This window comes from Lissotriton vulgaris, chromosome 1_2 (assembly GCF_964263255.1).
Source record: "Lissotriton vulgaris chromosome 1_2, aLisVul1.2, whole genome shotgun sequence".
In the NCBI taxonomy this organism is placed as follows: Eukaryota; Metazoa; Chordata; class Amphibia; order Caudata; family Salamandridae; genus Lissotriton; species Lissotriton vulgaris.
The window spans coordinates 78,579,489-78,604,099 of NC_141686.1; the positions used below are offsets into that span (position 1 = coordinate 78,579,489).

At 43.4% G+C, this 24,611-nt stretch overlaps 1 protein-coding gene across 2 annotated transcripts in view; it reads right to left on the reverse strand.

Moving 5' to 3' along the window:
* Positions 1–3,522: 3,522 nt before the first annotated feature.
* The window catches only part of NINJ2 (ninjurin 2), a 545,550-nt gene continuing 524,461 nt past the window's right edge, over positions 3,523–24,611 (reverse strand). Inside the window, exons 3-4 of one of the 2 annotated variants that reach the window (XM_086952838.1) lie at positions 13,792–13,976; positions 3,523–8,230 (exon numbers count right to left, since the gene is read on the reverse strand). In XM_086952838.1, the coding sequence (XP_086808964.1) occupies positions 13,792–13,976 (185 nt within the window). In that variant the 3' untranslated portion in view covers positions 3,523–8,230. The remainder of the gene's footprint in view (positions 8,231–13,791; positions 13,977–24,611) is intronic. The other variant, XM_086952837.1, reaches the window with a different exon arrangement.

Genomic DNA, 24,611 nt, shown 5'->3' on the forward strand with positions numbered 1-24,611 from the left:
GCTCCTGGAATCTTGGTCACCCTATGTTATGTGTAGAAACCCCGCGTAAGAGAACTACCGCAATTACCCCGATGTTTTATGTTAAATATATACCAATAAAAATATTTTTTTTAAAAAGAAAACTCATCAGGTAGACAGGTGAGGCACAGAGAGACAAAGGTTTGTAAGTGGATGTGAGAGTGAGAGGGTGAGAAAGAGTGTAAAAGAGAGATAAAAACAGCTGAGATCGATTTTGGAAGACATCGGTGGAATAAGGTAGGTGATGAAGACAGAGACAGCTCAAAAGAGACTGCAGAACCCAGTGAGGGAAAGACAAGAGAGAGATGTAACATGCATTCAGATGAGAAAGACACAGTTGAGTGAGACAGAAGTAGAAGAGGAAGCAGGTGTGACATAGAGATATATAAGAAGACCGCCTCAAAAGAAAGATCAGAGAGTGAGACAGGTGAAAAAAGTGACACCTTAGAGAAGGAGCGCTAGATGAGAATGAGGCAGGTGAGAATAAGACTGACTGAGAGGGGTAGTAGGAGACAGGTGTAAGAGAAGGGATAGAGAGAGGCTGGTCTAAGAGAGCTCAGGAGGAGTGAGACAGAGGAAGGAGGATACATTTGAGAGAGACATGGAATGAAGAGACAAACAGGACAGACAGTAAGAGCAGAGAGGAGGAAGATGAATGCACCCCTGGAGGAAGGATCTCAAGGGGTCACAGGGGCCCCTAGCTTGCCCAGTGCGACCGCTGGCACTCCTTTCCAAACCCTTAGCCTCAAAGATGGCACCACTCTCCCTGTTTTCTGTCTATTATTTTATACTAATAATGAATGAAATAGTATTCACTATTAATGTATTTCAAATGGGGAACTAGAACAGACATTTGTTGACAGCTTAGGCAAGTAAAACAAAATGCTATTCCATGCGTGCAGGTGAGAGTGTGTTTGTGTAAGAAAGAGTGTCTGTATGTGTGAGCATGTGTCTGTGTGTAAGCGTGTGTGTGATAGTGAGTGACAGGTAGTGAGTGAAAATGAGTGAGACTGAGTATCCGTAATTGAGTGTGAATCAGTCAAGTGAATGATAACGAGGGAGTGAGCAAAAGAATGACTAGAAGTGATTGAGAATAAAGAAGTGAAAATAAATAAGAATGATTGTAAGGAGTGTTAGAGAATGTGAAAGAGTGACAATGATTGAGTGTAACTGTGAGAGAGAATAGGAAGGAGTGAACCTGAGTGAGTGAGGGTAAGAGCCAGAGAATGAGAAAGTATGATTGAGTCAGGCTAAGAGTGAGTGAGACTAAAAGTGGGTGTGCGCTAGCGAGAATGAGGGCCAGTGAATGAATGTGAATGTGACTGAGAGTGTGTTATTCTTGCAAGTCTGTAGTAAGTCCAGGCAATTGAAGATAATTCTGTGCTCATGAAAAAAGGCTAGTGCTTGCATCCTGGAGGCAGTTCTTGCCATGACAGGCACCTGCGACTAAATATTGGCTCTGACATACTAGAGGTAATACTTGGCTTATGAGAACACCCATGACAACATGCTGCTGCTGGCATTCTGATGGTACTTCTTCACATAAAGGCATGTGTGGGAAAATGCAAGTCCTGAGACACTTCAGAAAGTTCTTGGCATGGTGGCCCCAATGGCAATGTGCTGGTGCTGGCATATAAGGGGGTTATTCTTTGCATAAGGGAGGACAACGGTGGAACTGTGATACAAAGGAAGGTGGGGCAAATGACAAAATGTGGGCTCAGACATATTAAAGATTATTTTTGGCACAAGGACCATCTATACTAGATGGATGGCACTAATGACAAAAATCTGGTACCGTCATATTTTATGGAATTTGTGGCCTTAGAAGCACCCATGGCAAAGTGCCAGCCCTAATGATAACTTTGGCATATGTGGGCACATTCAGCTTATTTTGAAATATATATCATCAGCTCATATAGGCATCTGGTTTCATTGGCCTGGTTCACCATCAAAGATTTGAATATTTAATGAGTGCTCTGCCAGGGTTTATCGTTTTGTAAATGTATGTGGAAATTATGTTTTAACATGCACTATTGGCTATATTCTTTTCAAAATTTTCTTGGGTGGGGAGAACCCCCACAACCCCTATTTTGGAAGAAGTTGGGCTCACTCACTTCACTCCCTACCACTCAGGGCAAGTGTCATCGTAATTGGGGGTCTTAAGTCTTCACTTTGTAGGTCAAAGGTCATAAGATTCAGGGTCAAAGGTCATCTGATGTCACTTCCTTTGATGCAATTAAAGTAAAGGGTGTGTGATGTCACTTCTGCAATCCCTGGCATTCTAGTGAATTGATGTTCATGGTTCTCATACTTTCAAGCAAACCCAAACAAGCTTTTGCCAGGCACATCCCTCACATAGAAAAATACCTTCTGAAGGAAAACCCTTGCTCGGCTGCCTGCAAGGCAGGAATGGTACCTCTGAATCCATTTGGATTACGCGAATGCCATTTATGTAGGTCTTCCTAACTACTTATCTAAATGTCTCCAGATGGTACAGAACTATGCCGCTAGGCTAATTCTAAATCAGCCAAGGTGGCAGGCAGCCACTCCCCTACTTAGGAAATTGCACTGGCTCCCAGTCACTCAGCGTTGTGCCTTTAAAACTGGCTGTCTGATATTCAAATCTCTGTATTGTAAAAGCCCTAAATTCATTGACCAACTAATCATCAGATACACACCATCGCGAAACCTATGCTCACTCCATCAGAGCCTCCTGCTGATGCCTCCTTTCAAACTTACCGCGCTGGAGGCCGTAGGTTCGCAACACTTGCCCCTCGCCTATGGAACACCTTCCCTCTGGAGATTCGAAACTGCCAAGACCTTCTCTCCTTCCGGAAAGCCTTGAAGACCTGGCTCTTCACAAGCACTTTAATAACTCTCCACTCCTCATCCACGCTTATGTTACTGTTGACTTTAGCGCCAAGAAACAAATCGGTGATAGTGCGCTCAATAAAAACCTTAATAACATAGCATAACATCCATGGCCGAGTCTACCACATCCTGGGAAGAGGAGCTATTCCTTGACATTCTATGAGACCCTCACATATCTCGCAAAGACTCTTAAATTCAAATCAAAATGAGCTGTGACAACGGTGTATCAGGGTGTATGTAAGTTTGACCTTGAGGTGTTTATTATTACTTTATATGTGACTCAGAACAGTATATTTATATTTTCAGTATATTTTAAAAAAAAGTTTTTAGTCCTTTTGCCTAAAAAACTCTAGATTCTGGGCAATAGTTTGTTTTAATTTGGATGCTTAGCCAGTGCTGTATTGCTCACCTCATCCTTATCTCACATAAGGCAATCTCAACAATGTGAAGCTGTTTTTGGTAGTGCGTGGTGCAAATGTAGTTGATCAATCATTTAGAGTAGGGGGGCACAAGAAGGCGCCAAACCGGCAGCTGACGTCTGTTTATTGTCACTGAAGTCCAATGTCCCTTGGACGCTCTGCAGACCCAACAGTGCCTTCGGTAAAAATAATCATTGCCACAGATTCTTTAGTCAAATATTATATTTTTTATTTTTGGAGCTCCTAAAATGAAGATTAAGCACTATAAACCTGATACCCTTCTTCTACCAACTTAGACCATCTAACAAAAAAAATAGTTTAGAAAATCCATACCTTGTAGAAATATAGTTAGTTGGCCAGTCAGGTGCATTAAAAGAACACAATATAGTATAGCATAACAAAGCTTTGTGTAACTCAACATAGCGTAATTTAACGTGACATAGCATAACATGGCATAGGATGAAAATAAGTCCGGCAACGCAAGATCAGTAGTGAACAGAACAGAATGTAAGATTACACGTAATTCACACAGTATGACAATAATGCAAGTAACCCCCAGATGATGTCACATCAAACAATATTTTGTTGGGCCCCACTTTTGGCAATTTCAACTGATATCAGAATGTCTTTAGCCCCATGTGCATTACTTCAAGTACAATTAAAGCCTTTTTCACCTACTTAAAATGTTTGTTCCTATCATGTGCTCGGATTAAGAGCCTCAGTTTACATTCAATGGTGGTGGTATTCATCTGAAATATTCTGAAACTTTAGAAAGGCAGCAGTGCTTAGGTTGCACAATACTGGGCTTTAGGGCACATGTGGCATGACCTTCAACATTCACCCTCTCCTGGACGCCTACTACAGTCTCACTAAAGTTCAAGAGACAGTGTTGTATTTTAGCGTTTGTATGGTGCTTAGCACCCCTTATATGGGGAAGCACACACACGGATAGCAACCTACAATGTGTGAGGAGTGTAGTTGGAACCAAGGACGATTTTTAACGTGCGAGCTGGGCCCACGCCCAGGGCGCCGCCCTCCAGTGGAGCGCTGGAGCTCCCGGCAGCAGTCTTCCACCCACTTATGTCCACAGAAATGTGTGTTTAAACACTTTTTCTGAAGGTTGGTTGTGCCCGTGTGGGCTGGTCTTTGTGTGTTTTTCTTCTATGGTGCTCCTTAGCTTGGACCCCGTCACATTTCTTCTACTCCTTCCAAATGTTCAATACAGGGAAAACTACAGAGGATAAGGGGAGGGGAACCAGATTTGGTTACGCCCAGGGCGCTCTCTCAGCAAGGCCAGCTCTGTTGGAAGGATGTTGTTTTTGGTGTGAGTCTGAGTGGAAAGTGTTTACATGTCATGACTGAGGAACACCAAGTTGTGGTGATTGTGTTATGTGATGCAGCGCCTAGCCGTGTGATGCACGAGAGACAGCCACACAAATTATAACTGTAGTGACGACTGAAACACATAGGCAGCTACACAGCCCCAACCTAGCCATAGGGGCAGTGGGATGCTGTTTAAATGTATTAAAATAAGAGAGAGGTAATCAGATAAGTCTCCGTGTGACACAGGCAGCAGGCACCAGGCAGAGATGGTGTGACTGAGTAAAAGGATACCAAAAGAGCAAGAATTGGAATCGGTTTCATGAGCAGCATCATGCATTTTTTTTAAAAGAAATGCTGCTGCTACATTGCTACTGCTAAACAAATGCAATCCACGAACTAGGACGAAACTACACAACCTGCAAAAGGCACAGATTTCACCTACTCCTGCCAGGCTGCAGAAAGCCACAATTTTGAGCCGGGGCTATCTCTCCAAGCCTCAGTCAAGCTCCCAAGGATGGATGAGCACAAGTCAGGCTGGTCCTAGAATGGATGTGGCTCGGACCCTAGCCCAATGGCACCCTGCACATGCCAGAGTGAGAGACAAAGCGCTTGTAGGTTGCTGACCTGACCGTGCATGAGTTGCAGAAGGATGTAAAGAACACAGCACCTGCTTGGCCTGCGTACACTTAACCTTTGAATGAGTTTAAATATAATTAAAAGTCTGTAATTAAATCACATTTGAAAGGGCCTCTTTATTGACCTGCTCATCCACACACAGGAGGAAGGGATACTCTAGACCCTGCTGCATCCTTTCTTTTTGATACAACAAAATGTTTGCAGAACGGTCCCAGGAGTTTTTTCCTCCATATCTGTAGCTGAGCAGTCCAAACGGTAAGGAATTTGTGAACCTAAACAAGAGATCCAAGTCATATCTTTTGCTTGGAACCAGGGTAGGCGTTCGTACGAATGGATGCTAGGTCCACATGCATGTGCCGCCCGTAGCCGTGTTTCTAAGCTTTGCCTGAAAGTTGGAGGACAGGCATAAAAAAGAGTCAAAATATTATAGAACGGGCAATTTACTCTTCAAACTCTGGTCCAGGAATATTTAGGGAAAGTGTGTTTTAAGATTCCTTGTAATAGGCTTGTCAGTGCAAAGATACGAGCATGCCTTTGCACATACGTAAAATGTTCCTGGATGCTGCAGGAGGTGATAGGCACCAGAAGCTGGAGTGGGTGGGTTCTGTGGGGCACAACAGACCAGACGTTTTTAATTTAACAAGAAGTTCCCCTTCTCTTTGTTAAAAGATAACTATCGTCTGACAGTTAATGCCGACAGCCGAGATGCCACAGCTGAAGTGGAAGGGAGGCGGTCTCCTGTGCTGTGAAGCCGAGGGAGGGACAGACAGCTAAACACGAAACAAGCCCTCTTGCCAGGGTGCTTGCTGCCTGAAAGAAATGTAAATGTGTGCAGTTTGTTAATCTGTAATTGTAAATGCGGGTTGGAAGCGTTAATGGGTTTAATTGCTGGAGTCACTGGAAGCTTCTTGATGAAAATTTTTATTTTATTCATATTTATTTATTATTTATACTTTTTGAGAGTTATTGTAAAGGTGTTATCCGCTGAGCTGTTTAGTTCCCACTTTTCATGGATAGTTACAATGTCTGCATTAGGTACAATCTGCATATTACTGAAAACTATGTATTGGAAGCACTTTTTTTTTATCTTCAACATAAATCATTGTGCACATTCTATGTCAGTCTATATTATACTGTGAGTGATGCAAAGACTATCACTATTTTCAACTGCTCCAACCAGGATTCAAGTCTGTGGCATCACATTAACTAAGAGAGGTTTCATAAGCAGACCGCTCCCCAGGATATTGCAACCTGTTGCAGCCACAAAACAAGAAAGTTGCAGCCAAAAAGAGCAACATTTACAGTATTTTTACAATTGGCACAAAATGTGCAAGCCAGCAAAAGTGAGCTGTGAAAGGAGATGTCTGAGGCCAGAGAGAGTGCAGAATACAATCTGAGTTCTCTATGGCACCATGCAGATACGTTTCACCCCAGCATGACATACATTGAGAGAAGGAGGCGTCGTTAACGCCACCTGCACACTCTTCTCATTTTAATGAAAGGATGGGCTAATGTAGGAGCACCCTGCAGCATCAGCAGCACAGGGTCAATAAAAGGAGGGTCAAACAGTTTCCAAGTTGTTACTAAAGATTTTGTGGGTGCTTTTGTAAAAAGCGCAGATGTTTGCCAAAGCCCCAATTTTTCTATTTTCTTGCTTTTTGCAAATCACAAAATCCTTGTGGATCTAAATAACATAAAATAATGCATTTCCCACTGATTGGTCTAACTAGCATTTATTTATTTTTATTTAAGGTGTGTATTAATTTATATGCAATAACAGTTACAAGATGTTTAGTGTTTTTACACATGCCTTTGACCCCGCCCCTATGCTCACTGAACCACCCCATTCCTCTTAGGACCCCATTTCCCATACTTTTTCAGTGCCTTGGATTGCTGCAAGACCTCGATGAAATAGTTCGATTGGGTGGGGGCAGGCGGAACACCAAAGCTTCCAAATGGAAGTAAGGGCCAGATGTACGACCATTCCAAATTGCAACTCGCAATTTGCGCTCAATAGCGAGTCGCAATTTGGAATGTACAACATTGTCAGAGACACTGATTGCGATTCTCAATGGGGTCGCAAAATGCAAGGCTCATGAATATTAATCAGCCACTCGCAATTTGCGACCCCATTGGGAATGGCTGGCCCTCCCAGGGATGGTGGCCTGCTGGCTCAGCAGACCTTCATGTCTGGGACTGCTTGTCAATAAAGCAGTTTTTTTTTAAATGCAGCCCGTTTTCCTTAAAGGAAAACAGGATGCATTTTTAAAAAAAAAAGTTTTTTGTTTCATGTTTTAAGGGCAGGTAGTGGTCCCTGGGACCACTACCTGCCTTTAAAAAATTTTTTTAGAGCCAGTCACAAACGGGAAGGGGTCCCCTGGGGACCCTTTCCCATTTGCAACTCCATTACCACCCTCGTGAAGAGGGGGGTGAATTGCGAGTGTTTTGCCACTGCTTCTTAATAGCGAGTCACAAAACGCTATTTTGCAAGTCGCAATTTTTTGCAAGTCGCAAAATAGTGTTTGTACATGGCCATGTAGGTTTTTGCGTGTGCAAACAGGTTGCTAACCCGCTTGCGCACGCAAAAACTGGTCGTACATCTGCCCTAATACCTAAAGGCGCCACCTAGCGGCCCTTTTTCAGTGTGTGGAAACAGCTCACAAGAAAAATTCGATAGTCGCCAGGGAATTCAGAGGCCCCTCTTATGCTTGAGGTCTGGCGGGGTTGATCACATTGCTTTCCTTTAGCAAGCCTTAGCTGCATGGATTCCTAAACTCCATGATGAATTAGACGAGCGAGAACAGAGCACTTCAAAGATAAAGACAAGCTTGGATCGTGATGAAATGAAACGCATTAGCTTTAAAAGCACAGGAACGCAGGAACTATGCTGCTTGCTGCAGAGGGGACGTTCATCTCGGCCGGATCCCTGGGTGTGGCGCGGGTGGGAAGTCTTTCTTCTGAGGCTGTAAAGGAATGAAAACAGGGCATGGATCAGTGACTGACGCCTCTACAAACCATGTAAAACATGCTCAGGAGACAGACATGCACCAGCCACTAATGACCATTAGACACTGCATATTTCAAATGCGCTTGTTACACACACTGGGAGGAGTCGCTTGTGACAGACACTGGGAGACTTGAAAACGTTTTCAAAGCTCTCTGCGTGGATCACTACAGTTTTTTTTAAGAGTCAGATGCAAATAAACATTCTCTGTATACATGGCCATCATGTCAGCAGTTCTTAATTTGTAAAAAGGAGTGCCAGTTTTGCAAAGCTCTGCTCTTTCAGTGCTATTAAACATCGAATGCCAAGTCTGTGTTGTGTTGAATTTACCTCAAGCCCAGGCCTGGGTGTGACATTCCGCTCTGCTGGCAGAGATTGTGGAGTTTACCCCACCCCGTGCTCTGCATAGTGCATGGAGTTCCGAAAGAGTGGAGCTGAGTTTCTTCCCTCTCTTGCCAACGTTAAGTTGGCGAGCATGGAAAATCTTACTCCAGACCACCTCCTGGCGAGATTTCTCAAAATGGGCGGTCGTGGATGGCGGCCAGTGCTTGCGCTGAGAAACCTTCCGTTCACGTTGAGGAAGCTGCTGTTCAAGTAGAACATCTACTCGAGCGGCAGAGAGAAGCAGCACCCTCTTGCGCTGCACATGGAGCTGTTCGCACTGGGCAAAAACCCGGCGCTGAAAATCAGCACAAACGGAGAAACCTAACTCACTCTGCCGTTTGCAGAACTCCGCGTAACCTTCTTGAGCCTCTTTATTCCACTACCAGACCCTCCCTGTCCTTTACCTTACTCTTGCACGTTCCTGCTTTCTTCCTTTGTTTCTGATTTTTCATCTTTCTCTTCCACGCTCTTTCCTGTTTGTGTGGGTTTCTCTCTCCTGCACGCAGATAATATCTAATGAGGAAAAATAAATCCCTATGGCCCCCGCTGGCTTAAATTAAGCACTGCTTGTCCTATGGACCAGATTACAGAATGTTTGCATTGGTGCAAAAAATCAAGACGTGCACATTTAGACCCACTTTTGCTGTATTACCACCTGGAAATGCATGACACAAACTGATTGCACATTTTTTCCTTCTCAATTTACACAAAAACAAATGGAGACAGTCTGGGCTTTAAGTGGGATGAAAAAAAAACTGGGGGGTCTCTCATAGAGGCATGGGCAATATAATTAAGGGCGTGGCTTAAAACACGAAAGCTAAAATTCTGTGCTTATCATAGTGTGCCGCCCGACCTGTATTTTGCTGTTTCTGTCATTGCATCCAGATATATGATACAACAAGTAACATCATGCCTACAACAACTCAGGACTTTTGGCCTTGCCAATGGTTGTTAGTTGCATAAGATAAATAAGCAGCAACTATGGCTTGTATATAATATTGAAAAAGCTTCCACTTAAAGCCCTGGTGACACCACAACAATGTTGCTGCTCCTGAGTTTCAAAATGAGAAGAGAAATCCAGAGAGAAAATGACTCTCTTTAGAGGATTTCCCTTCACCTAAAACGCTCACCTGGCATGATGTCATGCCGTAACTTCTCCACTAGTGAGAAGTGAGCAGTGTGAGCACGTGCACATCAATGTGCCTGCTGTCACTGTAGTACGGAAAAAAAACTGCCTGTGCAAGGGCACAAAACAGAGCCCGATACAGACCGATTTCAAGGCCCCCTGTAAAAACTGCCTGTGCTTAGCACCGGTGAGACCAGGCCCACATAAAGCCCTGGAGACAGTGCAAATTTTCCACTTTTTTTTTACAAGCAAAGTGAGGGACCTTGTTGATACAAAGTAAGGGGTATATTTATCAAGCAGTTGCATTGCCTTTGTGCAACTTAACAGGGCGCATGGGCAACACAACTGAGTGGCTTGATAAATTTTGAGCACTGCGTTGCATTACTCTACACCCGGGAGGCATTCCATGGGGGAAGTGTTGGTGTTCCCCAGCTTCCACCATGGTTTTTGGTATATTCCCAGATTTCATTACACAAAGTTTGCCCTGCACACCTTTCTTTAACTAACTTATTTTTTGCTTTTATGCCAACTGTTTGTTGATTTGCGTGCTTCCAGGATCTAGGGATCTACCCTGGTTTCACGATAGTAGTAAAGACATTAGAAATGGAGCGAAGTTTCACTCCTGTACCAGGCGCACAGCTACTGTGGTGGTTTTCACACTTTTTGAACTCTTCCATGATTAGCCACATTTAATCCATGTACTCCCAAACTTTTGAAACAGTTCATTTATTTATTTATTGTTTTCACACATGTGAGATGAGTATGTCTTTAACTGCTTCTCATGCCACGGATATGCTAATCCAAGTCTTTTTCCGGGCACGTGGAAAAAACATAAAATATTCTTAGTTGCAGATCTCATTACACCCAATGCATTTCGGGCTGTTTATAAGCACTTCTTTAGGGGTTTTCTACAAATAAAATAACTTTGCTGTTCGGATTCGATTTTTTGAACCACTATTACAAACTGTATGCATTTGTTATACTAACGAGTCCATGCCCTGTCATTATACAGCACTTTCCCCCCTAAAAGCGGAACTCCAGTATGCCTGAAAAACTCTCAGTTCTACCAATTGTTAACCTTCCATTTCATGCGTGAACAGTCCCCTAATCTTCACCCTCACTTTCACCAAACAAACTCCTCACCCATGGTTATACCCCTGATTAAATCTACTTCATCTCGTACCTTAGCAGCTTTATTCCAAAACGATCCCTTTCAAAACTATTTGTCCTCTTGCTGCGATGTTAAAGCCAACTTCGTGATTTTCCTGCTGATTTAAGCTAGTGTGGCATTACCCCGCCTTTTTGGTTTGACCTATCACACCCTTCTTGGTGGTATCCAACCATGGTGCATTGGCGCTAGGCAAGCACATTGTGTGCCAGTGCAGGGAAAAGACAGGAATTTCCTGCCCTTTCCCTTTCACACAGCGCAGCAAGGTGGTATGCTGCACTGCATGATTTCTTGATAAATGTGCCCCTAAGTCTGTTCATTATATCTATTTAATGGCAAAAGCAGTGTTAACTGTGTGCCGCTTTTCTGGTTTTTGTAATTTGTGCATGGACTAGACTTTTTTTGATAAAATCTCTAAAACCAACGTAAAATGACGTTTGCACAAATAGATTTATTTTTATTTATTTATTTTATAAAGTTTTATATAGCGCGAACATGACCCTATTGGGTATCAGAGCGCTTTACATGAGAGGAAGGCAGGATATGGGTATGACAACAGAAACTCGTCACATATATGAACGAAGAATAGTAAGTTTAACTATTGAGAGTTGTCAATGTAGTAGTCACAAACCATACAATAATAGTAGGCAGGTATACAGTCAATAAACCAGAAGGTGTTATCGGTAAAACATAAGGTGATGATCTTAGGGCAAAAACGTGTTAATCAGAAGTGTTTTCACTTCTTTTTTGACGGAGGCTGTAGACAAGATTAGGCAGACATCAAGAGGCAGAGAGATCAAAATCTTCGAAACGATAACCGAGAAGGCTCTGTAGCACGTCTTCTTTTTTGCGGAAAATCTGAGTTTTCCGTAGCAGGGAGCTCATGTTTCGTCAGGAACTGCATCCCCCCCCGATAATTCTAGCTTTTGTGCCAAATATCTGGGGGTCTTGAAATATAGGGCTTTATGAGTTATGCATGCAATCTTTAGCTGTATACTTGCCTCATAAGGGAGCCAATTCAGTGCTTTTAGAGCCGGGGATGTGTGATTATCTATTTTTGTTCCAGAGACAAGTCTGGCAGCAACGTTAAGGGAGGCCCTGAGTGATGTTATAAATGTTTAGTAATGGCTCCACTTGTAATTTTCACGGATTTGCACTGTTGGAATTTTTTTATGTAATACACGCAGCAAAATTTGTTTGCTCCATTCAGTATTATATGAGCAGCAAACAGGCAAAATGCTTTTGTAATATGTTTCCCATTGAAATGTTTCTGCAAGACGTCTCTATCTTATTTAATTCATGACAGGAAACAGTTCTTCGAGCCATACCTCATGCATGGCGGCACCTCCCTAATCCCACAGATTAATATCCTTTTCTCAACCTACTAATTTAGAAGACCCATAATGCTGCCCGATTTGGTCATATGTGTATATTAGACTGTAAACTAGTAAATATTTTGACCTTACTATCTGATGTTTTGAGGAGGAAAACCATCAGCAACTACACCGACTCAAGCTTCTGAGATCTACACAAACAGCCTAATTCATGAAGCTGAATTCGGCTCGCAAAGGGCCAGATTCTGAGAATCTGGCCCTTTGCGAGTGAGAATTTTGCATTTGGGATTCATCATCCCAAATGCAAAAATCGGTAATTGCGTTTTCGCAAATTAGCGATGGATTAAATTTAAGGAATCTCTATTTGAGATTCCTTAAATGCAATTCATCATCCATTTAAAAATTGCGAATTCACAATTTCGGGCCGCTATTTACTGCGAGGTCAAACCTCGTGGTAAATAGCGAAAACTCAGAAAAATGCTTTTAAAAGCATTTTTCCGAGTTGCATGTTGCACACACACATGTCCTTTGGACATGTGTGTGCGCAACCCCTGTTCATATTAGCATTTAAGGGGTGCTACAGGGTGTCCTTTGGACACCCCTGGCACCCTTTCAATCGCTATCTTATTTGCGATTAGCTAATTGCTAATCGCAAATAAGGAATACTCCCCATTCATTCCTATGGGCCTTTTGGCCCATAGGAATGAATTGGGAGTTATTCCTTATTTGCGATTAGCAATTTGCTAATCGCAAATAAGGAATTAGTAGGAATCGCATTTTTTTGCATATTCCTACATGAATCATGTTTTGCGAGTCCTTAATAGCGATTCGCTATGAATCGCTATTAGGGGCTCGCAAAACGGGAGTATGATGAATCAGGCTGTTAGTCTTCTCTTAAGAGACAGCTATGTATCTACCACAATGGAAGACAACCATTCTCCAAGCTTGTGTACTTCCCTTCTGTTTGGGGCCACAAATATTATACAATTTTATACATAACTCTGAGTCATAGAACTTGAATTTAGCTTGAGCCTCAATAATTTCCATTGTATTCATTTGGAATGGCAGCATTTTGCAAATGTGATCATCCTTGGTTAAAAGGTCTGCGTGCCTGTCATAGTACACATTTTAGTTAAATTCACACATGTTCTTGTCTGTAATCACAAAACCCCTGCAGTTCTGACCAATGTCATTCTAGTGACTGCTAAAGCACACTCGCTTCGGGGTAGGGGTGCAATTATTGGTGAAAAATTCAGCCAGTCCTAGTTTTGTTAGCATGTGAAGAACCATGCATATAATAGGGAAAATAATGTAACTTAATTTTCCAGAAGAAGTGCTTTTTCCTTAAGGCCTAGAACTACTTGACCGCTTATCACAATATATTGGCCCACTTGGCATCTCTATTGATATCAGTATGTGCACTGATAATAATTAAAGGGATAAACAAAGAGCCTCATCTGCCCTTAAGTGTTGAGTGAATTCCCAGCATTACCTTTTTTTGGGCTTACCTAAGTACGACCTGGAGTTCCGTAAGGTCTCCGAGTAGGCCCCACAGGATAAAGACCACTTTTCTGCACACCAAAGGCTGTGATGAAGATGTTCAGGACAACAGTGATGAAAACCAAAGCCATGACTATGTTATTGAGCATGTCCAGGCGTTGCTGCTTTGATATTACATTCAGGTTCTTTCGAGCTGCAAGGCAAAGAAATATATACAGAGTCAGAGAAACTGTGTCCTATTTGTCATGTTTGAATCATATCAATTTAGGTTCAGCTCTACTAAGAGAAACATATGTCTTTACATAGACCATCAAGTTAGCACACTGTGCCTGTAGTTTTGGATTAAAATCCAATGTGAACAATTATAGTTCATGGAAATTCTTTGATGCTAAATAATCACATTTGGCCCATCTGTGAAAGCAACTTCAAATGATGTACAACAGTCACAAAAGTTACTCAAATTTCCTGCATGGAAATCCCACTTGTTTGACAGCATTTTGTAAATATGTAATAAGAAGCTCCCTAAGGAAGATCATGCACAAAGAACTTGAGATGAGCACATTGTTTCGGTTATATGTAGAATCTATGTAAATGATCTTCAAGAAGATAGAGACTTGGGGCCATATGTAGGTAGCCCATTTGTGATCGCATATGCGGAAATTCGCAGAATTTCAGCATTTGCGATCGCAATTAGGGCAGTGTGCTATGTAGCACACAAAAACCCACATGCAAAATAAGGAATCGCAAAATGTGTGATTCCTTATTTTGCAATCGCATTTAAGGAATCGCAAATTGCGATTCCTTAAATGCAATGTAGGAAGCACCCAAGTTGTGCGAATTGTGGCTTAAGGAATCGTAAAATACCACCAACTTCAGGTTGGTGGTAAATTGTGATTTTTCTTTTTGGCATTTTTCAAAGTGCTATGTGGGTCACATACATGCCCTTAGGGCATGTATGTGGGCCACATGTGCACACATGTTAATTTCAGGGCTGCAACAGGGTGTCCTATTGACAACCTTGAAACCCTGAAATTGCATTCTCAATTTGCGATTCTCTAATTGAGAATCGCAAATTGAGAATGTCTTCCAATTCATTCCTATGGGCCTACTAGTCCATAGGAATGAATTAGAAGGTATTCCTTATTTGCGAACCTCTATTTGCGATTCGCAAATAAGGAATGATTGGGATTCGCAACAAAAATTGCTACATCTACCTACATTTCGTTTTGCGATTCTTTAATTGCGATTCCCAAAAAAATTGCAATTTGAGAATCATAAAACAAAAATTACCTACATATGCCCCTTGATCCTTAAGGCACCTGTTCAGATTTGCACTTTTTAGGTTTTTCTGGACAACCTTTTAGGAGAAGGCTATTTCATAGGCTGCAAAATACACGTTGCCGGACTCAACTCGTAGCAGTGAAGGAAGGTTTCGGCTTTCACTATGTTTCTAGGCGTGCCTGTCAACCTAAGTGGGCCCAGGAGAAGAATATGACAATACCAGTAAAAGTTCAGTGATGTGTAGATACTGACTGATTGTTATTGAATTGTGTTTAAATGTGATATAAGGTCCACACTGGACAGAAACACCTGGCACTTTCACAATCCAGTGTTTAATGGGTTTATGGAACAAAAGGTGCAGATTCACGTTGCTTTTTTATCATGTATGACTTGCAAGTGAGTTAACGGTCAGGTTTTGCGCAGAATTCTGATGACAAACTGCCTAAATTCCCAAACAGGATGTACCAGACCCAGTAAAACATCAAACAGCATGTCCACGTCTTCATTAGCAAGCTCTCTCTTGTGGCATGTCTTTGGTTGCACCACAGGTATGCTCGGAAAGTCTTCAGTGATTGACCAAACTACTAATCAGAGAAGATGCAAGCAACGTTTTAGTATAAATAAAAAGCACATAATATTCCAAATAGAATATAACAGACATACATGCTCGCCAGCTTCGGAAAGCGAGGCCACAGTGAACCTAAGCCATGCTGGAGAAAAGCAGGTCAGTCCCAGACTTAGTACATTTATTAGGGCTTGTCTGAGCAGTGAAGGGGATAGGGGAAATCACAGAAAAATAAAGCCACAACAGAGTCTGGAGAGCAAGGATAGAATAACAGGTAAAAAAGGTGGAAGGACCGTAAAGAGGAAACACAGTAATATGCCAATGCAAAGAGTATCCAAAGAGAAGGTCAGAGTACTAGGCAGAGAGGTTAGAATATCAAGGAACCGTAAAAAGGGAAAATAACAAAGGTGGGAGATGGGTAACTGTGAACAAACTAGCCACAAGCAAGGAGCCAATGCAACTCAAAGGTTCCTGGGGCAGCTTACTAAAGAGTCTGTGAGCCTTAAATACTGCTGCTGTCTGTCATGACCCAGAAGTCCCGTACTTGTCCCAGGCTAGCTTGCTACTCATGGCGCCGTACCTGCTATAGGCTGGTCCACCAAAGGCTTGAAGAGAAATGCCTCATAGGTGTCCTTGTAACCATCCTCAATACCTTGTTGATTCCTGACAGTCGCCCCCTCAGGCCCCCTGCTTCTTGGTGTTGGTTTTTCAAGAAATTCCCGATGAAAGTAAACCACTAATCTGGGGGCATGGACAAAATATTATTGATTCCCAAGAGTGCTCTCCCAGCCCTTACCTCTTCCATGTTCTTAGCTTCTGCCAATGACCTCTCACTTTACTTGAATATACTACACATTCCACCCCACATTCTTGGGAACCATCTAAGCAGTGGTGTGTTGTGGGCTTAACGCAGGAGGCTGGCAGCTGTGTTCTGGACGGTCTGCAGTCTTTTTGTGTGCTGGTTGGTAATCCATGTGTACATGGTGTTTCCATAGCCTAGTCTGATGTGATGAGGGCTTGGATGATTGATTTCCTAGAATTTTGAGGTAGTCAATTTTTTCTTAACCATCCTTAATATGTTGAAGCAGGCCGCGACCAATGCGTGGACTTAGGTGATCCTGTCCAGTTTGTTGTCTATGATAAATCAGAGTTCTCACTTGTGGCCAAGTGCTGGGGGATGGGTCCAAGGTCTATGAGCCACCAGGCTGAGTCCCCATGGCAAGGCCTTCTTCCCAAAGACGAACACCTCAGTCTTGTCCGAGTTTAATTTGAAGCAATTGGATTTCTCCAGGTGGCTACTTCTGTCGTGCATAGGGTGAAATTGTTCCTGCTGTTGGTTGTTTTTTTGTCCAAGAGGAACAGTATCAGTTGCCTGTTGTCGGCGTAAGAGAGGATGTTGTGAGCTCATTTGATGTTGGACAGAAGGGTCATGTAGATTGTAAAGAGCATTGGGCTAATCAAAGCACCCTGTGGAACTCCTCAAATAAGATCTTGTACTTCCAAGACATAGAGGGGTATATGGACAGTTTGCGTTCTTCCGCTAAGGAAGGAGTAGTTTCATTAGAGGGCATATCCCTGGATGCCTGCTTTGTGGAGTGATCTTGTTGGGGTGGGACGGGGAAGGTTGTTGAAGGTAACTGATAGGTCTAGAAGAATGAGGGCTCTGGTTCCCTCTTGTCGAGGATAATGCGGATGTCCTCTTCTGCCCCTGTAAGGATGGTTTCCTTACTGTGGTTGGGTCTGAAAAGTGACTGGGTGGTGTTGAGAAGCTGGTGTTTGGCGAGCTTGGTTGAGCTTGGTAGGGAAGAAAGTTTGTAATTGGCAAGTTTGGTCAGGTCAGCCGAGGGTTTATTTAGGAGGGCGTTGACGGCTGCATGTTTCCATGGTTCTGAGAAGGTGGCTGCACAGATTGAGGTGTAGAGAATAGTGGTGAGGGCTACGCTGATAGTGATTGCTCCTTGATGGAGGCAGTGGTCCACCAGGCTCTCAGAGTGAATGGTCTTCATCATTGTGGTGGTTGCCTCTCTGCTAATGGTATCCCATGTGGTGACTGTGTTGATGTCCTTTATTAGTAGGAACCTTCTTAAGTGGGCAATAGGGTCTGGTTGCGGGGGGAAGTTGTTTATATGGTTGCAAATTTGCTGAGGAACTTCAAGAGATGGTTGCACAGATCTTGTAGTGGGCGCATGTTTCCGGCGACAGCTTTAGGTGTGGTGAAATCTTTGACGACTGTAAAGATTTGTTTGCTGCTGTTGTAGCTGTCATTTATTTGTTCGACTAAAGCCTTCCTCTTGGTTTCTCAGAAGAGATGGTACTACTTCCTCTGGGTGACTGACTATGAAGGCATCTTTTTCCTTTTCCATTTCCCCTATGTTGGTTCTTCATTACCATTCCAGTTATTTGCAGTGTCATTTGGTCATTTTGAGGTCTATGTACCAGCTGGCTTATTTTCTGGTTTTTGCTGTGTTGCTTCATTTCATGGGGGATAGAGCGTCAGCACAGTTGGTAATCCACCTATTGAAGTTCTCGATGTCGAGTGCCGGGATGCTCATGGGTTCCGGTGTGTTTTCGAGTAGGGGAGTTGTCCAGTCCACCTCTGTTAAGTTGTTCCAGTATCTATAGTAAAACTGACTATAGCATGGTCTGTCCAGGTGACGGGTCTTTGGGTATTGATTGTACCCTTCCCCCTTTGTGAATTTGGACAAAAACGTTTTTTTTTTAGTAGACCGTGGTCCCTTGGACATCTGCCTGTTCCTATAAACTGTTTATAAATGTATTATGTTTTTGTTTTTTTAAACCCATTTCCTATTAGGAAAATGGACTGCATTAAAAAAACAAGATGGCTTTATTTTAAAGCATTATGAAACAACAACCAGATGCCAGTACTGCAAACTACTTCTCTCACAACTTTGTACTGAAGAGCAGAGTTAAACTAGTTCTTCAGAAAACCCGTTCATTTGAATCAATCCATTTATTTCAAGTTATAAATCAAAAATCACATTTTTTATATAAGCATCCCATTTTTCTTTTTATCAAAAAAATGTCACATTGAATATACAGGAGAGAGAAAGAAAGAGGGCAAAGAAATGTACCCTACCTAAAAAAGTTTATATTTTCTTGAATAACACATTCTTGCACTCATTCGTTCGTTTGTCCTTATAACTTGAAATAAAAGGATTGATTCAAATGAATGGATTTTCTGAAGAACTAGTTTAATTTTGCTCTTCAGGACAGTACAAAGTTGTGAGAGAAGTAGTTTGCAGTACTGGCATCTGGTTGCTGTTTTATCATTCTAAGGCTTGGCCTTACTGCAGATAAGCCAAACCCTTTGTTGGTTCACGCGTTTATTTAAAAGCAATCACAGGTATGGGGATCTGCAGATCCCATCAAGCCACCATGCCTGTAGCTAACCAATTGTAGAGATTCTCAATTTTGCAACCTAACTCATGTATATTAATGAGGAATAACAACACACTATGAATATACATTTTGGTATTTTGTGAACCAAACTATTAATACAAGGGTAGGTTCACAAAATACCAATGCATCTGGTAAAAGTCAGTGTGCCAATTGCACCCACTTGTACTGAATCCATTTTAACAGATTCCTAATAAAAAATCACAAATTGCAAGTAACAATTTCTTATTAGAAATCTTAGTGCATCAGCCTCCACATGCCTTTTGGTGTGATTTCTTAATTTAAGCACAATTGGAATACTGCTGAACAGATCATTGAATGTCTCATCACACAGAGGGCCACAAAAATGTATCTTTATTAAATCTAGTAAGTAAAGGCACAAAAATAAAACGTTGCTCTGAAACTAGGCAGAATTCGTTTCCCCTGATGAAAAATTAGTCCTTCAACATATTTCATTCCTCGGGATTCTCTTGAATCCATTCATCCGCATTCAACCTCTTCAATCTCAGTTATAAGCTTCTCCTTCTCAGTGACATTGGTTGCTTGAATGCCCAAGATACAAGGTTCTTCTGTTGTCTGTAAGTTAGTTGGTGTTGGAATAGATAGAAAAATAAAATCTAATTAACATGTCTCTCGGGCAATAGAACACTTCATTGACTTTAGAAACCTTACGTTTTTTTGTTGCCCAGATAGTTACTGGATATGCTGCACCTTCCACCTAATGAGCGCAAGGATCTTTAATCACCAACAATTCTTTGTCATTAATTAAATTGTGTAATTCAGTACTTAGATGTAAAAATCTGAGAAAAGAAAGCGACTGAATGGACAGCTTCAGCGATGGGATCTCTGTGACAGAATTGCACCTAAAGCATATGGCAAAGCATCTGTTTCAGTGGTGAAGGAGTGTGATCAGTATGCTCCAGAACAGGCGCAGTCGTAAACAATTTTAACTGTGCGAAAGTCCTTTATTGTTTTGATCCCCATTGGAAAGTGGCACCTTTCTTAGTCATACAATGGCTGCAACAGTCGTAGAAATAGCTTCAATCAAGTTTATGCATAAAATTGGCAAAGCCAAAGAATCTTTGTACTGCCATCATGGCACAAGGAACTAGCTTCTCAACCACGGCTGAGACCTTTTGAGGTCCATGCTGAGACTCTGGTCAGACAATATTAATTCTAAAAAGGACACTGATGTGATTTAAAAAAACTTTTATCCAACTTAACATATAGGAAATGTTACTTATGTGCTAAGTTAGATTAAAAAAACTTCCCCAGCGACTGAAACTGCTTCCCAAGGGTCAAGTAGTTGGCACCCTGTTGCTGCTACATGTACTCAACTGGTGCCTAGAAGCCTGCAATGAGGTGCGAAGGGTCGCAGGATAGAGAGGTGTGTTTTCAAAAGCACCAAGTTTGTGGGACTTAGCCTGTCTGTCGACCTCCAGAGGACTGAGACAAGGTGCTAATACTTTCCTAGGGAGGGCTCGCTTTCTGCGAGCAAGATAAGAATGGTTTATTTTGCTTGGAACGTCTTGATGTGCAGAAAAGGGCTTTGGCAAGACCTTCTGGTGAAGGTAACTGACTTTCTGGAGCTCTGCCCTCTTATGGCATTCAACCTTGCTCCACTGGATGATTTCAAGAAACAAACAAGCCACTACACCTGAAGGCATAATCTGAAACTAGGGCAAGGCGCCAAACAAACCCTGACTGCAGTTTTGGCATTTGGTAGCCCTTAAATCCTGTTTCGTCCTGTTCAGAGTGTTTAGCACCAAAACTGGAGATGTCAACTGGAGCTCGACAACAATGCACCCAGGGGCATTCTGCTGTGTCCCACTGGAGGACTTTGAGAACCAGAAAAACATTTCAGTCTGAAAGTAAAAACTTTGACCATTGTGGTCTGCTTGAAATCATGCCTAGATCCCAGTAAACCACAAACTATGACAATAACCTGATGCTTTGTGTTTTCTTGGTACTTTTTGCTATAAAAATATAAATCTATGTTTGCAGTTCCCCTTGTATCTATTAATCATTTTTGTGTCTTTTGCATATTAATGTTTTCTTCATTTTCCTTAAGTGGTTTGGAAATGTTATGTGTTGTGTTCTTCATATTGTTTTGTACTGCATTTTTCTGAGGAATAGCCAGTTGCACATGCCACATGTACCACCTATTAAGATGAGATTCTGTTAGAAGTCTGTTGTGATCCCTTCTAAATGAATAACTCAATTTTTGGCAATATATACAAGACTGCTTAAATTAAAACACTTCTATGACAGGCTTATCACTGTTCCATGTCACAGAAATTAAGAAGTCTCCAGTCCTTTTTATTAGACGTGAATTTTGAAATTATATGCATCAGCGATGGCAGCGGATGCTCCCTTAGACCAACTTTACATCAGACCTTAAATGCCTTCAAACATCTCTTATCTCTAGTGGGCTCCGAGATATCTGGCTTACAACCCCACAAAGTTTCTTCACTAAATATAATTGACTGAAATATTCCCAGTCCAAATTTATTAAAACAAAATAGGCAGTCAACAAATGTACCTCTGCACATCTCTGATGCCCTCTTATTAATAGCTCATCTGGGTGTCCTTGCCCAGGCATTCTATGTGGCATTCTATGTGAAGCCAGACATGCAAGAGGCCCATTCCTTTTTTAACCTTTAGATGACCCTGGGACAGACAGTATATCCCTATACATTGTAAAAGTCATTTTACTTTGCACCTTGAATATGTTGCCCCTTAACATTTATATTGCACCATTTAATATGTTATGCCTTTACTTTGTAATTATGACTGTACTGCACGTCTTCGAATAAGGTGCACCTTGAATATTTTGAAGTTTAAATTGTACATTGCACCTAAAATATCACACTCAAAGACCACATAAACCTACAAGCTTTGGAGAAATGTATAACAATCAGAAGTATAGATTATGACAGCCACACCAAGGTGATCTCAGGAGAAGACGTTCAATCAATCAATCAATCAATCATAGAATTAGTAACACGCACTACATACCCGTGAGGGTCTCAAGGCGCTGGGGGGATGGGGGGGAGGACACTGCTACTGTTCAAAGAACCAGGTCTTGAGGAGTCTCCTGAAGGTTAGGAGGTCTTGGGTCTGCTGTAGGCGGATGGGGAGGGTGTTCCACGTCTTGGCGAGGTGGGAGAATGATCTGCCGCCGGTGGTCACTCTTTGGATGCGGGGGACAGTGTTGAGGGAGCGGTCTACAGAGCAGAGCTGGAGGGACGGGGTGTAGAGGGTGAGTCGGCTGTTGAGGTACGCTGGTCTGGTGTTGTGGAGTGCCTTGTGTGCATGGGTGAGGAGCTTGAAGGTTATCCTCTTGTTGATGGTGAGCCAGTGCAGGTCTCTCAGGTGGGGTGTGATGTGGCTGTGGCGCGGGATGTCGAGGATCAGGCATGCGGAGGCGTTCTGGATGCATTGGAGCAGTTTCAGGAGTTTTGCCAGGGCTCCTGCATAGAGTGCATTGACGTGGTTCAGTCTACTGCTGAAGAGGCCTGGGTGACCGTCCTTCTAGTTGTGGTGGGGATCCACTTGAAGATCCTGCGAAGCATGCGGAAGGTGTTGATGCAGGAGGAAGAGATGGTGTTGACCTGCTTTGTCATGGAGAGTGTGGAGTCGAGGATGACCCCCCAGGTTTCGTGCGTGGTTGATGGTTGTAGGGGGTGCTCCTATTGCCATCGGCCACTAGGAGTCGTCCCAGGCTGAGGGGGTGGATCCGAGGATGAGGACCTACATCTTGTCCGAGTTCAGCTTCAGATGGCTGTTCCTCATCCAGTCGGCGACCGCCTTCATTCCTTCGTGGAGGTTGGTTTTGGCGGTGTAGGGCGCCTTGGTGAGCGAGAGGATCAGCTGAGTGTCGTCAGCATAGGAGATGATGTTTAGGTCGTGACGTCTGGCGACATGGGTGAGCGCTGCCATGTATACGTTAAACAACGTTGGGCTGAGGGATGATCCTTGGGGTACGGCGCAGATGATCTCGGTGGCTTTGGAGCGGAAAGGGGGGAGGCGAACGCTCTGGGTTCTCCCGGTGAGGAAGGAGGTGGTCCAGTCCAGGGCCTTCACTTGGATTCCAGCGTCATGGAGGCGTGCTTTTAGTGTGCGGTGGCAGACTGTGTTGAAAGCGGTTAACAGGTCCAAGAGGATGAGGGCCGTGGTTTCTCCGTTGTCGAGCAGGATCCTGATGTCATCGGTGGCGGCGATGAGGGCAGTTTCGGTGCTGCAGTTTCTATGGAATCCGTATTGGGACGGGTCCAGGATGTTGTTCTCTTCGAGGAAGCTGGTCAGTTGTTTGTTGACGGCTTTTCGATGACCTTCGCCGGGAACGGGAGCAGGGAGATGGGTCGGACGGGAGTTCTTTAGGTCCTTGGGACCCGCCTTGGGTTACTTGAGTAAGGCGTTGATCTCTGCGTGTTTCTAGCACTCCGGGAAGGTCGCTGTATCGAAGGAGATGTTGATGGTTTTCTGGAGATGGGGTGTGATGGTGCTGCTGGCTTTGTTGAAGATGTGGTGTGGGCAGGGGTCCACTGGGGATCCGGAGTAGACGATCTTGATCGTATCGTCACCGTTGATGTTCGTCCAGGCAGTTGGTGCGGGTGGTGGCCGTGGGGGCGAGGGTGCCGGCGGTTGCCAGTGATGACGGCGTCGAAGCTGTTGTGGATGTCTGTGATCTTGCGATAGAAGAAGGTGGCAGTGAGTCGCACAGGTCTTGTGCCGGTGGGATGTTGTTGGTGTTGGAACTGGGTTTGAAGAGTTCCTTCACGATGCTGAAGAACTCTTTGCTGTTGTGTACGTTGTTGTCTATGCGGTCTCTAAAGGTGGTCCTTTTGGCGGATCTGATGAGTTGGTGGTGTCGGGGGTGGCATTCCTGTGGGATGTGTAGCTTTCCGGTGTTCTTTCGCAGGTCCAGTTTTTTTCCAGTTTTTGGCAGGTTCGCTTGGAGGCCTGGAGGTCTTCGGTGAACCAGCTGGCTCTCTTGCTGGTCTGGGTGTTGGGGGGTTTCTTGAGCAGGGCGACGGTGTTGGGGCAGTCGTCGTTCCATTGTCTGAGGTTGCGGGCTGCGGCGTCGGAGTCGGTCGGATCTGTGGGTGGGCTCTGGGCGAGGGCGGTGGTTAGCTGGTCCTCGGTGATCTTGCCCCAGCTGCTGCGAGGGATCGGCTGGGTGCGGAGGTGGGTTTCCAGAAGGTGTAGTCGATGCAGTGGTTGTTGTGTTCTATCTAGGACCCCGATCAATATTGTGACCTTATGCCCCTATACGGCTATAATCAATACATATCCCTATAATGGCATAAACGATCAGAGCCATATTTCAGTAACTCGTCTCTGCAGCTCATTACAGTACATGACACAGCAGAAGCCACTTCCTTAGATTCCTAGATAACACACCGAGTTCTTTCGACAGCTCAAACCCCCAGCAACCTGGGAAAGCCCCGCTTGCTTTGTTTTGATTACTAATAGAACTCCTGCGAGCACTGTAGGAACGACCAGTTGTTAGTGACATCTTTATTGACGTCTTATGTCCAAAAACTTACGTCAAACTCGGCA